Raw genomic sequence first — 17833 nt, 5'->3', positions numbered from 1 at the left:
TAATCAACTGATCAACTAATCAACATCATGGCTCATTTGAGACACACTTTTACGTGCTGAAGTAGGCTACTGTTGTAAATGGAAGTTCTCAGTTCTGTGAATGACAACCGCTTGGAAATGCATGCTAAGACTGGGGTAAATTAAAGCATGACCATATATTATTATTATATACACACACACACACACACACACACACACACACACACACACACGGCCACTATAATGGTCTTTATTTCGGTATCTGATATTGATGACGGTATAGGTGAAGATTTAGAAAGGTTTCCCTGAAAAATGTCAGTTCATGTGTGTATTTTATATTTGTGTGCTTGTTGAGTGCAATTAAAGTTAAAAGAAATATATCTATCCAAAATGTATTTGATACATTTGTATATGATTGCATTACGTAGTATTTATATGAAAGGCAGTGAAGTGGCATACCGGTAGTTGCTTTGGTTTACATCTAAAATAGATTTTATATTTGTATTTCTAAATGTTCTCAAATAGAAACCTTTCAATAAAAAAATCGAATTGATTTAAATATTTTAATTTTGATCTCCTTCTATTTCCTTCTATTTCCGTGGTCGAACCCACGGTTCTCCAGAACCACCACAAAAGGCTCTGGTCAGGCTCTGCCAGTGGGCCTAATCAGCCTAATTCCCCTCACCTGTGTAATTTCCAGCCTCTGCCTCAGCCAGGGGGCAGTGAAGCCAATATTGTCTGAAGCCAGTAGAAAATCCTGACTTCATGAAAGTTCATATAATGGCCTGTTGTTGCGCTGTCATTGGGCCCAAAAAACCCATATCTCCATAGAGGTCCATGTATTTTGGCCCAACTTCACCTAGACTGTATTACCATAATAAACATGGTCATGAATACTTTCTGCTTCCAGTCACTAGTTTAAAGTCTCATTTATCAAATTATGGTCCCATTTATTAAAAAAATAAAAAGTCGAGTATGTTCTGAGGGGCGTGGCTACCGTTGTAGTCTATGATCGGGACCACCCCCCACTCAAGTCAAAATAAAAACCAACGAATAAGAAGGGGGGAAGTCCCGCCTCGTTGTCTGGGCCAGCCAATGGCCAGCTGGGCCCAAACGGATCTAGAAAGATGGCGATTTACTGACAGGCTTCATCTTACGTCCATATCAGACCCGGAGAACGCTTTGTCCATATTTTTTTACAGTCTATGGCCTCAGCCAATTGATTGCCATGGCAGCCCCACACCTGCAAATTACTTTACTTAACACACACTTTTCACAGTCAGTTTGCACTCTTCACACACAGGCAGATAGTTAAAACGGGTGCTATGACAATTATTATTAGGTTCCCAAGTTGCATTGCTATAGGCTGGTGGCCAACAGGCACGTACAGGTCTAGTTTTTACAAATTCTCTAAAATAAATAGTTTAACGGTCAGCGCTCTCGCCCCTATAGTCAAGGCCCGGTGTAGGAGCCGGTTCGAATCAGGCAAATGGCAAACTTTTTTTTTTTTAATGTTTTTTTTTTTTTAGCCTATATTGTGTATGTATACAGTGTGTGTGCGTGCGTGCGTATACAGTGTGCGTGCGTGCGTGTATGCGTGCGTGCGTATACAGTGTGTGTGTGTGTGTGTGTGTGCGTGCGTGCGTGCTTCATCGTATTTATTATTATTATTAATATTAATATAATAATATGCAGGTACAGATGCATGCGGGTACAGATGGACAAACCAGGCAGTGCCAGTGGCTACGGATCCAAGTAGGAAAAGAGATAAAATAATAATAATAATAAATACGATGAAGTATAAATATAAATAATAATAATAATAAATACGATGAAGCACGCACGCACGCACACACACACACTGTATACGCACGCACGCATACACGCACGCACACTGTATACGCACGCACGCACACACACTGTATACATACACAATATAGGCTAAAAAAAAAAACATTTAAAAAAAAAAAGTTTGCCATTTGCCTGATTCGAACCGGCTCCTACACCGGGCCTTGACTATAGGGGCGAGAGCGCTGACCGTTACACTACAGAGGACTCTTAATTAATTTATTTTCGAGAATTGTACTACTAGGATATATAACCTGCACCGCGGCAGGCAAAAAAAAAAAGTTAAACTATTACGCCTATAACTCCTATTACGCTGCGACGTATTTAAAAATAAGCCATGGCGTATTCCGTTCTTGCCACGGCAAGTCCATATTACGTCTGGCGTATCCCTCTCGCCGCGGCTAATTGTTTACGCTGCGACATATTGAAGAATATGCCATGGCGTAAAACAATAGGTCGCAACGATTCAACAATACGTCGCAACGATTCGTCGCCGCCACGAATTGATCTCGCCGTCTCACACACACACACACACACACACACACAGTTGCTATACTGTAGAATAGACCTCATTTTTAGGACGGTGTCACTGGTTAATTCCGGTGGCATAAAAACATAAAAGATAGACTCAAAGAAATAAAGTGCGAGGGAGAGAGCAGATACTAACTAGAGGACCCAGTTTGCATGTCTCTCTTATAATAATAATAATATAGTAGACGCTGGCTTTTATTTATGGGCTACACACTTGGTCGTCATTACATTAGTTGCTACAGTCTCAGAGTGCCAGTAGTCAATATCGTGATTAGCATGAGTGGAATGCAGGGACTAATTATACTGGTGCAGAGTGGGAGTGGGTATACCGTATACAGTTGAGTAGTACTGTATATAGTAGTAGTAGTAGTACTGTATTGTAAGTGGATACAGCATTCAGTAGCATGTAATACTGTATAATTAAAACCCTTCCAAAACAACCACTAACTAATAGCTCATACCTATATTTTGGGCATGTCATTATAGGTGAAGATTTGCTTAAAAAAACATATTCCAATTGCTTCACAGATTTTCACAAAATCTAACAAAGACATTTACATTTTCAAATTGCTCAAAAACAGCAGTGCGTTCTGCGTTGTGAACTTGAAGATCGGATTTCCGCTTTTCGTCGTGTGGCTCAAACAGAGGCAGACAATTCTGCATAAACTAGCAGATCTACAAGCTCACAAGGAGCTATTTTTGAAAATAGCAGATCTACAAGCTCGCAATGTGTTGTATCGTGCCACGTTGTGAGCTTGTAGATCGGCTATGTTCAAATGGCGGAAATATATATAGGGGCTGTAGTGGAAATGTATGTTTCGTAATAATAACAATCAAAATCTACAAAGTAAAAAGTAAACTTTTCAAATAAATGTAGTGGAGTAAAAAGTACAATATTTGGCTTCGGGGTCTGGTCTGAGTCCAGCTAAAAATAGGCAAAAAAAACCAACAACTAAAACGTGCCCGTCTCTGATGGTTTAATTACAGACTCCAGCGTGGTAGTGAAGGCTACCCTCGCCCACCGGGGAGGAGACGAGACTACAGGAAGAAACAGCAAGAAGGGTTCTGCTTAGTACGAAACAGACAGAAGCCAAACAACATTGGCGTGGCCTTCGACTGCAGGGAAAGTTGGCCTGTGTCGATTCAGCTGATTACTGTTTCACATTTGATGTACAAAAATGCTGCTATTGGGGGGAGGATGTTTTAAAATTCACCATCAAAGCAAAGCCTGCAAGTATTACCAACCAAGTACAATCTGTCAATCTGGTATCCCGACACCCACACTCCACTCTGTATAAACCATGACGATTATGAACAACAACTAGAATCCATCGCACACATACAGTAACAAATGGATAGTGTCTATACACAAAGGTGTATATTGCTCGCCACGACTGTATTGTTAACCTAGTGTCTGATGCAGTTCAAAAATATGTGCCATCTAGTGCAGCAATGTATAAACATTCAAGAGTGTTACCACGACTATACAAATTATGTTGTTTTTGTTGACACCAGTCACAAGGAGGTCCTGATTGCTGGAGGTGGGCTGTGTCTTTGATTTGTACATGGACCACTTGGACCAGGCATTCCAAGATAGACATTCTAAGCACCAACCATTACTTGGAATTATTCACAAACCTGGGGTATCAATGTAGATTTGAAAAACGCCGGGACAACGCTCCACACGTTCCCAAACTCTTCTCCCTTCTGGCTCTAAAACTATGGAATGCACTTCCTATTACAATCAGAACTGCAGCCTCACTCCCAACCTTCTGCCATAGTCTGAAAACCCACCTCTTCAGACTCCATCACGGCCCGTAGCACTCACCCTAGCCCCGAACATTATTATTAGGTAGACTTAGATAGCATTTGTATGTAGACTTATGGCATTTTAGCACTATAAAGTATACATGCATAGTTCCATATAGATATTCCACTGTTACGTTCTTAGCTTATGTATGATTCATGATCTATATTGCCATGCTTTCTGTTCCTGCTTAATGTAATGTCGCTCTGGATTAAGAGCGTCTGCTAGATGCCTAAATTGTAAATTGTAGATTTGCCATACTGATATTGGGAAGCCAGGGCCATGTGCATAAACTGACCATGAGTGGCCTAAGAATAGCTGGCATAACAAACAACAAACTTGCCGAATACTGTTCTGTTTCGGACTGTTATTTGCAGCTTGTCTGTGCAGTGGAGGAAGAGGAGGTGCCATGTGTATCCTTAAGTGAACATGGGTTAGGGTTAGTCAACCCTGTTATATTTGTTTCCATTGTAATTTGTGGATTCAAATAAAGAACTAGTGGGGGATTAGGTGGTGGAACTGTTTAAACATTTCCTCATGTAAAATGTCCACAGCAGTTAATTGGCACAAACAAAGTCTTGTAACCCTTTTTAAGTAAGTGGTGTATATTCACTTATCCTATAAACACATTTTAATTTCAATTCATTATGAGATTGAAACTATGCATGAGACTCTACTTGTTGCATTCATATAACTGAATCAAAACCACAAGGCGTTACCGTTTACATTTAGCTGATCAAAGTATCGTAAAACTGTGATATTATTCTAAGCGAGAACGAAGGCACAGCTGTTCATGCAGTCAGGCGCACACGTCACACTCCTATTGTGTCACAAATGATAGAAATAACTCAAGAACGGATGGGAAGATCGACATTCACAAAACTAGCTCGATATGACTTGAAGACGTGACTAACTTTATACCAGACAGTGGCCTTGTGGTTAGAGTGTCCGCCCTGAAACTGGGAGGGCGGGGGTTCGATCCCCGGCCGGGTCATACCAAAGACTGCGAAAATGGGACCCAATGCCTCCCTGGCTTGGCACTCGGCATCAAAGGTCAAATCAACTCACCGCTCCTTGGCTGCGGCTCACCGCTCTAAAAGATATGGGTCAAATGGGGAAAACTAATTTCACTTCAGTGACAAATCGTACAACTTTGACTTTAGGGCTTGAAAGGACAAGGACTAAACTATACATATCCATATTGTGGATAACATACTGAGTGTGTTTGGTGGAGGATTTTACTCTGAATGCAAATCTATAATCTTGTCTAAGTTATTTAATCATACAAAGTGTTGCAGGGGATGTTTTAGAGATGATTCCACAATGTTTAAAAATAAATAAATGCTGTAGCCTATTTCTGACAGAAGGGCAATTTGATTTGTCTTTCTCTTTGTCTAAGACCGTGGTACCAAGTTGTAAGGATGGAGGAGGTCTTGGTCGCAAGAGCAGGAAAGTGCTGACCTTAACAACTTATCAAGGAGTTGTTACCTTGATGTTGGATAGTTGTGGTCTTGATGTTCTTCAGTTTTGGGAGCAAGTTAAGAATGATTAAATTGCAGGTTTAGAATTAGAATCTCAATACAGACTAGGATGGCAATTAATGATCGGACAGAGACTGGTGCTGGCGTGGATGCCTTATATAAGGAGGGGATGACGTCACAACTAGGTAGGCGTGACGACATCCCTGACAGTACCCCCCCCCCTCGAGGAACGCGTCCGCGCGTAAACAAGGTGCTCGTGCGCCTCGACGTTCTCGTCTGTAGAGGGTCTGTAGGACCTTGGCCTTCCGTGGTATACCCAGTCTGGCCTGAAGGACATGGACTTGGCCTTCAGTGGAACCCAGTCTGGCCTGAAGGTCTGTAGTCCAAGCTGGAAGGCTGGAATTGCCCAGGGTGGCTGGAAAGATCCGGGCGAATCTGAAGTAGAGTGGAGTGGAATGGAATGGAAAGCCATGAGAGGCTGAATAGTGAGCCATGAGAGGCTGAATAGTGAGCCATGAGAGGCTGAGTAGTGAGCCATGAGAGGCTGAATAGTGAGCCATGAGAGGCTGAATAGTGAGCCATGAGCGGCTGAATAGTGAGCCATGAGAGGCTGAGTAGTGAGCCATGAGAGGCTGAGTAGTGAGCCATGAGAGGCTGAATAGTGAGCCATGAGAGGCTGAGTAGTGAGCCATGAGAGGCTGAATAGTGAGCCATGAGAGGCTGAGTAGTGAGCCATGAGAGTTCCTCGGGTTTTCCGGACAGACTCATGAAGAGGTATCCACGCTTCGATGAGTCAGGCACGAGGCCTTCGACGTCCAACAACAGATTGAATTTGGTGAGAAAATGGGAGAAACTCCCCGACTTCCCGTCGAAAACAATGTTGAAGGGCGGTGTGAGGAAACCGGACGATCTCCTTGGTGGAGGTGGGTCCGGGTGCTCGGCAGGAAGACGTGGATAGGATTGGATTGGATTGGATTGGATTGGATTGGATTGGGTTGGGTTGGGTGGATAGGATTGGATTGGATTGGATTGGATTGGATTGGATTGGATTGGATTGGATTGGATTGGATTGGATTGGTTGGGTGGTACATGGATTGGATTGGGTTGGATGGGAGGGTATGGTAGGCACTTTCTTGGGAGCTGTAGTTCCAGACTCTATATAGCATTCTCTTGGGAGCTGTAGTTCAAGGACATGGACTTGGCTGGAAAGTTGGAAAGTCCACTGGGCGAATCTGAAGTAGGGTGGAATGGAATGGAAATGGAAATGGAATGGAATGGGGATGGATGAATGGGGCTTGAGAGCGGGGATTACACGGTAGATTTTTTTTCAGTACTTGGCCTTCAGTGATACCCAGTCTGGCGGAAGGACCTGAACTTGGCCTTCGTGATACCCAGTCTGGCGGAAGGACCTGAACTTGGCCTTCGTGATACCCAGTCTGGCGGAAGGACCTTTTTTTTTTCGGGGCTGGCTGGGCGGCGGAGAGCCGGGCAGCGTTGAGCCGGGCTGGCTGGGATTGCCCAGAGTGGGTAGATGGCTGGAAAGATCCGGAAGGCCGAGGGTAACTACAAGGGGTACCCAGTCACAATGGAAGTTGGGTCCTTAGTCCTTAGTCGGCCTTAGTCGGTCTGTCCGAGGGTGGGGTACATGGTAGGGGAAGGCATGGTAGGGGCATAGATTTTTTTTCAGAGACATCTTTTCCGCTGCGACCAAATAATGGTCCGATCATTCTGTAAGGATGGAGGAGGTCTTGGTCGCAAGAGCAGGAAAGTGCTGACCTTAACAACTTATCAAGGACTTGTTACCTTGATGTTGGATAGTTGTGGTCTTGATGTTCTTCAGTTTTGGGAGCAAGTTAAGAATGATTAAATTGCAGGTTTAGAATTAGAATCTCAATACAGACTAGGATGGCAATTAATGATCGGACAGAGACTGGTGCTGGCGTGGATGCCTTATATAAGGAGGGGATGACGTCACAACTAGGTAGGCGTGACGACATCCCTGACACAAGTGGTGTCAAGGAACCCCAAATTGACACTATGATGAGGCCACTATAATGAACCCCATTAGAAAAGATAATGCCAGGGACCCCCCCCCCCCCCCATTTAGTTCCTAACTATCATTTAGCTGGGGACCCCCTGGAACCCCCTCAAGGACCCACTTTGGGAACCGCTGGTCTAAGAGACTGCATGCATGTCTGGCCAGATCGATCCTTCATGTCAATACGTAGTTGAGAGAGACACCCTTTATACCAGCTCCCCATGACACTGGAACCTCTTATACCAGCTCCCCATGACACTGGAACCCCTTATACCAGCTCCCCATGACACTGGAACCTCTTATACCAGCTCCCCATGACACTGGAACCTCTAATACCAGCTCCCCATGACACTGGAACCTCCAATACCAGCTCCCCATTACACTGGAACCCCTAATACCAGCTCCCCATGACACTGGAACCTCCAATACCAGCTCCCCATGACACTGGAACCCCTTATACCAGCTCCCCATGACACTGGAACCTCCAATACCAGCTCCCCATGACACTGGAACCTCTAATACCAGCTCCCCATGACACTGGAACCTCTTATACCAGCTCCCCATGACACTGGAACCTCCAATACCAGCTCCCCATGACACTGGAACCTCTAATACCAGCTCCCCATGACACTGGAACCTCCAATACCAGCTCCCCATTACACTGGAACCCCTTATACCAGCTCCCCATGACACTGGAACCCCTTATACCAGCTCCCCATGACACTGGAACCTCCAATACCAGCTCCCCATGACACTGGAACCCCTTATACCAGCTCCCCATGACACTGGAACCTCTAATACCAGCTCCCCATGACACTGGAACCTCCAATACCAGCTCCCCATGACACTGGAACCCCTTATACCAGCTCCCCATGACACTGGAACCCCTAATACCAGCTCCCCATGACACTGGAACCTCTAATACCAGCTCCCCATGACACTGGAACCTCTAATACCAGCTCCCCATGACACTGGAACCTCTAATACCAGCTCCCCATGACACTGGAACCCCTTATACCAGCTCCCCATGACACTGGAACCTCTTATACCAGCTCCACATGACACTGGAACCTCTTATACCAGCTCCCCATGACACTGGAACCTCTTATACCAGCTCCCCATGACACTGGAACCTCTAATACCAGCTCCCCATGACACTGGAACCCCTTATACCAGCTCCCCATGACACTGGAACCCCTAATACCAGCTCCCCATGACACTGGAACCTCTTATACCAGCTCCCCATGACACTGGAACCCCTTATACCAGCTCCCCATGACACTGGAACCTCTAATACCAGCTCCCCATGACACTGGAACCACTTATACCAGCTCCCCATGACACTGGAACCCCTAATACCAGCTCCCCATGACACTGGGACCTCTAATACCAGCTCCCCATGACACTGGAACCCCTTATACCAGCTCCCCATGACACTGGAACCCCTAATACCAGCTCCCCATGACACTGGAACCTCTGATACCAGCTCCCCATGACACTGGAACCTCTAATACCAGCTCCCCATGACACTGGAACCTCCAACACCAGCTCCCCATGACACTGGAACCTCTAATACCAGCTCCCCATGACACTGGAACCTCTAATACCAGCTCCCCATGACACTGGAACATCTAATACCAGCTCCCCATGACACTGGAACCTCTAATACCAGCTCCCCATGACACTGGAACCTCTAATACCAGCTCCCCATGACACTGGAACCCCTTATACCAGCTCCCCATGACACTGGAACCTCTAATACCAGCTCCTCATGACACTGGAACCTCTAACACCAGCTCCCCATGACACTGGAACCTCTTATACCAGCTCCCCATGACACTGGAACCTCCAATACCATGCATCTCCCCATGACACTGGAACCTCCAATACCAGCTCCCCATGACACTGGAACCTCTAATACCAGCTCCCCATGACACTGGAACCCCTTATACCAGCTCCCCATGACACTGGAACCTCTAATACCAGCTCCCCATGACACTGGAACCCCTTATACCAGCTCCCCATGACACTGGAACCTCTAATACCAGCTCCCCATGACACTGGAACCTCTAAGACCAGCTCCCCATGACACTGGAACCTCTAATACCAGCTCCCCATGACACGGGAACCTCCGATACCATGCATCTCCCCATGTTGTCTGTTTATGCCTGATTCAGTTGGTGTTGTCATTTAAGATCACTCTAATCCTTTAAATTCTTCCTTCTCCAAGTATTCTTTTGGAAGCATCGTGCCGGCACGATGATCTGTCAATTTAGCGGTTTACACGCACGCACGCGTGCGAGCACTGTCTGGAGCAGCACAAAGACTCCCCCAAATTTAGCAGAAAATCAGGACTTCAGTGGTCTTAGTGTAAGCTGTGCTAGAGAAGTTATATTATTGTGCTTGCTTGCTTGTTGAAATGTTGTGTCATTGTCGAAGTATATAGCCCACGCCTGTGGGTGTATAAAATTTGAATTCTGTAGCTATATTGCCAGGATTTAAGTATAAAGACAAACCGCAGCATTTTGAGGTATAATTGTCAAAATGAGGACAACAGTGTCAGCACATCTGGACATTATAGCTCGCCAACACTATCTAATCCATTTTACAGTGATATCACCCAACTCAGGCGGGATTCCTGGTTTCAATTAATTCGGAAATTGCGCTCTCTACCGAAGGTCGTATACTGTATATGCTTAAAACCGATTCATACTGTACTTTATCATACAGTATATGCTGGTGCCGGATATGCCGTAAATAGCTGATCAACAAGCGCACAGCTCGGCGTGGACTCAGTGTGTCGTGCGTCTGTATATCGGCTGTGTTCGGGGCGAGCTACGCTGTCATGCATCGCATAAATTGAGAAGGAAAGCAGGAAAAAAAGTGAAAAATGATTCATGCAGCCCCGGGGCCACATCGACGCCACGGTATTAATGTCATCATCAGGATGTTTTAAGCCATTCTGGGCGGGAACCCCTTTTGGCGTTTTAAACATGTTGTTATAATTTAGCTATTGAAAAAAAAGCTTTTAGGTCTGCTATGTTAGAAAAGTCGTTAAAATGTGGTGCAAATCACTGAATATATATTTCAGAGCGAACATTTTTAACTAAAATAATTTGCTTCTATGGGAGGTCCCTGGAACTACATGTTTTGAGATGGGGGTCCGTGGCCCAATAGAGATAATTCTAGGGGTCCTTGTCATGAAAAAGGTTGACATAGAAACATGGATTTTTCAGATTTTTTTAGGATTTAGAAGCCTTTTTTGTAATCAACCTCAGTCCAGAATGGGTTAAGGGGCTTGGATTGGAATCATATCTCTTCGTGGCGCCCGCGGCGATGGCCCCGTGCCTCGTCTAGACCTATAAATTACAGGAACCTACGTTATGTTAGTCTCCATGTCTGCCTGAGCGTGACAAATGTGACACATCGAGAACTATATATATCCATCCGGTCGACTTCACGGCACACTTCAGAAGTGGGCGTATTGCTGAGCATCAAAGGGAGAGGCCGTGTTAGGTGTGTCGGGTTGACCAGAACCGATCTTATCTACAGTATGAACTCTGGCTGGCTGGCTGGCAGGCAGGCAGACAGCACAGTCCTTGTGATCCGTGGTTTCTTTCTCTCTCCACCACATCCCAGATGTGTACATGGTGGATAACGCAGAGGTAACGTACGGTAAACTAAAGGTGATCTTAGTGCTCTTTGATCCTTTAAAACGGTGGTCTCCATCTCGTCACTGGCTATAGTATACACTCCACCACTCCACCGTTTCTCCGTAGTAACCTTCTTCACACCGTTCTCTATATTCGCGTTTGTCTTATCACTTTTTGGGGTTTATCTTCGTCGGTCCTTCGATATACCACGTGGGCAGCCTCTGTAGACATTTTTAAAGCTCAGCTCAAGACCCACTTCTAACAACATTGCTTTTAATTGATCTTTTATTTTTTGTTATTATTCATGTCCTCACTGTATTGCATTACTGCTTGTTTTTTAAAGTCTTTGCCTTGCTTTTCTTTTCTTTTTTCTCCATTGTTCTGTAAAGCATTTTGAGCTGCATTTCATGTCATGAAAGGTGCTATACAAATAAAGTTTTATTATTATTATTATTATTATTATTATTATTATTATTATTATTATCCTGTCACTCCTCCTCAAACCACGGAAATGTGACATGACGCCGTGTGAGATTGTACAGTAGATTATGCTAATTAAAAAAAATCACCTGTGTGAAGTGAGGGGCGGCCTTATCATTGTATATCATATACATCGTCTCAGATCCGGCCAATCAGAATTTGCGCCCTGCACCTTCGTCTTCAATGTTTGTGTTAACGCAATGTTTGTGTTTACACACAGTCAAAACTGTCTGTTCATTATCAAATGGCATTAATCTTTGTGTTAGGACAATGTTTGGGTTTACACACAGTCAAAACTGTCCATTCATTATCAATGGCATTAATCTTTGTGTTTAGGACAATGTTTGCAGTTTACACACAGTCAAAACTGTCCGTTCATTATCAAATGGCATTAATCTTTGTGTTTAGGACAATGTTTGGGTTTACACACAGTCAAAACTGTCCGTTCATTATCAAATGGCATTAATCTTTGTGTTAGGACAATGTTTGGGTTTACACACAGTCAAAACTGTCCGTTCATTATCAAATGGCATTAATCTTTGTGTTAGGACAATGTTTGGGTTTACACACAGTCAAAACTGTCCGTTCATTATCAATGGCATTAATCTTTGTGTTAGGATAATGTTTGTGTTTACACACAGTCAAAACTGTCCGTTCATTATCAATGGCATTAATCTTTGTGTTTAGGACAATGTTTGGGTTTACACACACCCTCAAAGCTGGACTTAGCGGCCCTCAAAAGTAAAGAAAATGCCTAACTCTCCTTCTCAGCATGGGAAGCATTCCTTTCCGTGTTTATGATCCGGGCCGGGAGTTAAAAAGATTCGCTCTGAAAGAATAAAAATATCCAGAGATTCGGGCTTTTCTCCGAGGTGGAAAGCCTGGTGACGTGAGGTTATAACTCTACATGCATTTTCCTTTTTACTTGTCCTGTCTTCTCATCTCATTGTCACTCTTAATCTTTCCTTTCATTTGCACCTCTTGACAGATGCCGGTCTCTACTCGGCACCTCACATTGTGACCGACTGGGTCCTGCTCTCTCAATAAGTACTGTAGGTCTGTGTACTTCACATTCTGACTGACTGGGTCCTGTCCTCTCAATAAGTACATACTGTAGGTCTGTGTACCTCACATTGTGACTGACTGGGTCCTGCTCTCTCAATAAGTACTGTAGGTCTGTGTACTTCACATTCTGACTGACTGGGTCCTGTCCTCTCAATAAGTACATACTGTAGGTCTGTGTACCTCACATTGTGACTGACTGGGTCCTGCTCTCTCAATAAGTACTGTAGGTCTGTGTACTTCACATTCTGACTGACTGGGTCCTGTCCTCTCAATAAGTACATACTGTAGGTCTGTGTACCTCACATTGTGACTGACTGGGTCCTGCTCTCTCAATAAGTACTGTAGGTCTGTGTACTTCACATTCTGACTGACTGGGTCCTGTCCTCTCAATAAGTACATACTGTAGGTCTGTGTACCTCACATTGTGACTGACTGGGTCCTGCTCTCTCAATAAGTACTGTAGGTCTGTATACCTCTCATTCTGACTGACTGGGTCCTGCTCTCTCAATAAGTACTGTAGGCAGTGGCGTGCACAGACATTTAGAGGGGCAGGTGCTCAAGTGAAAAAAAGGGCACCTTGTGCAGCACATTTTGGGGCGGGAACCCATTTTGGTGCTTTAGCTATTGAAAAATAGCAGATCTACAAGCTCATAGCGCGCCACTGAGCTTGTAGGTCTGCTTTTTATTTATTTATCGAAGAACCACTGACATAGAAACCTATAGCTTTAGATTGTGGGGGCCTAAATAATATAGTATAAGCGTTTTATCAAGAATTGATCAATGTCACCATGGTCCACACACTACAAATGAAGATTGTAGTTAAGAAATTAAGAGCACATTGCCAAAAGGGCAGGGGGTGCTCTAGCACCCCGTAGTGTCTATATGTGCACGCCACTGCAAATGGGTTATTACAGTCGAGGGTGTGTTTTACCGCGATTATTGATTATTGGCACGACAGTGTTATTGGCACACACACACACACACATACACACACACAGTCATACAGTCTTCTGGGACCCACTCGGATATTTTTTACACATAATGACACACCATTACGGGTCTTCTGGGACACACTCAGATATTTTTACACATAATGACACACCACTACGGGTCTTCTGGGACCCACTCGGATATTTTTACACAAAATGACAGAACCGAGTTATAATTAATTATTCACCATTTTATTTGTTTTTATTGGGCTTCGTGGGTTTAGAGGACTGTTATACTTTCAGTTGCTGTTCGCTACGCATGGCTGCCAGTTCCCATCTGATGTTGTGTGGGAGTCCAGACTGCTCCAGACCGTACTGAATAACTGCTAGCTTACATAATGTCTTGAGGCTAGGACTGAAGTCTAAGACATACAGGTCACCAGGGTTGTTGTCTCTTCCCGAGAGGATGATGCGATCTCCCACCATGCAACAGCACATACTATACATCTGAGGCGGGCATTTCCCCTTGGGCTCAACCTTCTTCCAGGAGAAGGTCTCTGGACTGAATTTCAACACATCATTAAAGTCCTGGTTAACGTTCCAGCCACCACATATGTACAGCTCTCCATTGTAGGTAAAGGCTGAATGATCCCAGCGTCCTTCTGGTAGAAGCTGTGGAGAAGGTGTGTCCAGCCAGAGGTTGGTCTCTGTGTCAAACACTCTGATGGTGTTGTTGTACTGACCCCACCCATAGCCTCCAAATACAAACATCTTTGTCCCGATGATGGTAGCAGAGTGACGGTATGAAACAGGAGGTTGAGTTCCTCTGGTGTTAATTAAAGTCCAGACCATTGTGGTGGTGTCCAACTTGTAGATAGTCGGAGTCCATTCAGTCTCGGTTAATATAAACATGTCCTTCCCCAAAACACAGGCTGAGTGGTTCTTCCTCTCCTTTGGAACGGTTCCAGAAACCTGTGGTTTGAACCATCTGTGGGCGTCAACATCAAATGCATAAAGCACATTGCAGTTAGGATATCCTCCCCAGAGGTAGACAATATCTTCAATCAGCACAGCTGTGTGGCCCCGGCGCCCAGAGGGAACCTCAAGGTGAGGTTCTCCTGTTCCAGGCGTCACTGGGGTCAACCTCCTCCAGCATAAAGACATAGTGTTGAAGACTTGTACTTCAATGTGATCTCTTCCCCTCTGGTATCCGTCTCCTCCAAAGCAGTAGATCTCGTGTCCGACCACCACAGCAGCCTGGTCCTCCCTATGTTCTCCTTCCAGATGTATCGTCCAGTGAAACATTTCACACAGCAGCTCCACCGTCAATGAGTGTTAACAACAGATTAACTTGTTAGGATGAAGGCAGGTCGGTTTCCTCGTTGCAAGTCACTAACTGATGTTTAGAGTATCGGACAAGGCTTTATAAAGAACAATTACACCGTTGTGATGTCATTGCATGATTGCATCATAACTGTAGGATGGCTAATATGGTCATGCAATTTGATTGTCCATTTTGGCCAAACAGTCACTATTGCAATCCAGCCCAGAATGCACTCTGTTCCTACCCGGAAGGAGGAGTGAAATCGCCTCATGCGCTTTTGAGCAACTTAATGCAAGTGGATGGAAGAAGAACTCGGATGCCATCTCTATTCATTGCGAACGCAGTGAGCACTAACTGAGACCTAGAAGAACATGTCTGTCTGTCTGTGTGTCTGTCTGTCTGTCACGCTGTAACACCACCTGCCCGCCACCAGAGGGCGCAGCTGTATCACACACAAAACACACACACACACACACACACACACACACACACACACACAAACACACTCACACACAAAAACGTAACTTAATTATTATTTTTTTAAACGTTAAAAAACTTAAAAAAATAAAACACACACACACGCACACATAGTCACATACACACACTAAAAAAATCTTAAAAACTTAACTTAAAAAAGAATCTTAAAAAACCCCAAATATGTACGAGCTGCGTTCGCTTCCCGCGTTTGTGCATCATGGTCATTGTAGCCTGGACTACAGTGAGTGGATTGTGGTGGAGGAGAATATTTTATAATATAGGTCTTCAACGGTTAAAAGAAAACCCGCTGGAAATCGCTGGCAACGGCAGCTAGAGACGATGTCTTACTCTGAGTTGAGTCTCAGAGAATAAAAATAATAATAAAATAAAAAATGCTGTGACTATGCGCCCACTGCGCAAAAAGCATGGAATACGGATGTGTATATTACAGGAAAACTCCCGTTAAACTTTCCAACAAACTCCGGTAAACTCCTGAATTGTACCATCACACCTGTATATTACCGTAGATTAACTGTATATGTACCATCACACCTGTATAGTACCGTATATTTACTGTATATGTACCATCACACCTGTATATTACCGTAGAACTGTATATGCTGCTAAACTTGAGGTTTACGGGGCAAAATACAGTGTCCGTAATTGCCAGTTAACTCCTCTTTCCACGCAGTGTCCGTTCCGTAGTTATGGGAAGTCTTGTGATGACGTGATTTATGGCTCTACTCTTCTTCGTCATTCCTGGGATCATTAAATGGAAAAAAATGGTAACCGCTGAAAAGACCATGTGACTCGCAGATGAGCCGATGGCGATGTGAGCCTTGGATTAGAAATGTCTTCGTCCAAGGAGGTCCAAGCTCATAGCGTGCCACTGAGTGGCGCGCTACAAGCTTGTAGGTCTGCTTTTTATTTATTTATCGAAGACATAGAAACATAGCTTTAGATTGTGGGGGCCTAAATAATATAGTAGAAGCGTTTTATCAAGAATTGATCAAGGTCATCATGGTCCACACACTACAAATTAGGAAAAAAAAAATTTTTAAGAGCACATTGCCAAAATGTGCCCCCACACTAGGGGGTGCTCTAGCACCCCCTAGTGTGTATCTGTGCACGCCACTGACTGTAGGTCTGTTTACCTCACATTCTAACTGACGGGGTCCTGTTCTCTCAATAAGTACTGTAGGTCTGTTTACCTCACATTCTAACTGACGGGGTCCTGTTCTCTCAATAAGTACTGTAGGTCTGTTTACCTCACATTCTGACTGACGGGGTCCTGTTCTCTCAATAAGTACTGTAGGTCTGTTTACCTCACATTCTGACTGACGGGGTCCTTCCTGCTCTCAATAAGCCTATAGGTCTGTGCAGGCATTACATAATTATTTGAGATAATTGCAATTTCTTTTTTTTTTTTGTATAATCGTTCATAATCATTTCCATGTTGACAGAATTTCAAACATTTTCCCAAAAAAAAATATCAGGTCTAGAAGCTTACAACATGTCACCTTTTGACGTGTTTATGGAGCCTGAAAGCCAAACACAAATTAAAAGTTGTGTTCATAATGTTTCCGATTTTCATTGGCAAAAACATTGTTTTTAATTAAATCGTTAAATCGCAATTATTTGTGTGAGAATTAATGTGTAATCATGACAGACCTAAATGAGCCACACCTGGAATAGCCTCGGAAACCCAGACGTTTTTTTTTCCAGGGAGAAAAAAAAAAAGAGTCTGGGGCCGAGTCCACTTCAAGTAGTGCAAACGTCTGTCTCTCTCTGCTGATTTCTGATCGTCTGCACCTGTGTTAACCCATTTAGACCTGAGGATGATTCTACAAAGGCCTTCTAAATCCTGCCATTCATTCATATTCAAAGATACGCGTCACATTTTCACGATTTTTTCAAAAATAGCAGACCTACAAGCTCGTAGCGCGCTATGAGCTTGTAGGTCTGCTATTTTTCAATAGCTAAATTATAACAATGTTTAAAACACCAAAAGGGGTTCCCGGCACCCGCCCCAAAATGGGTTAAATTGACGCAGAAACGCACACATGTAGACACACACACATTCCTCTATCTCTCTGTCGCTCTAATTAATTAGTCTCATGTCCAGCAGCTGTGCCTAGTTTCTGCCTATGCCATAAAAAGCATACAGTAGGTGAGTTCCAGTCTACACGTGGAACAACCAGAGTGTCTTCAGCGCCACACA

The 17833-nt window shown here is 44.2% G+C and overlaps 1 protein-coding gene across 1 annotated transcript; it reads right to left on the bottom strand.

Moving 5' to 3' along the window:
• Positions 1–14102: 14102 nt before the first annotated feature.
• LOC308321911 (kelch domain-containing protein 3-like) lies at positions 14103–15116 on the bottom strand (the record flags this gene model as incomplete). Its single annotated transcript, XM_080773004.1, has 1 exon — positions 14103–15116. The coding sequence occupies one exon, from the start codon at positions 15114–15116 to the stop codon at positions 14103–14105; it is 1014 nt and encodes a 337-aa protein (XP_080629130.1).
• Positions 15117–17833: the final 2717 nt, after the last annotated feature.

This window comes from Protomyctophum bolini (assembly GCF_963924005.1).
Source record: "Protomyctophum bolini genome assembly, chromosome: 9".
NCBI classification, from domain to species: Eukaryota; Metazoa; Chordata; class Actinopteri; order Myctophiformes; family Myctophidae; genus Protomyctophum; species Protomyctophum bolini.
The sequence above is the reverse complement of the archived record's forward strand: the minus strand, read 5'-3'. Positions and strand labels throughout refer to the sequence as shown.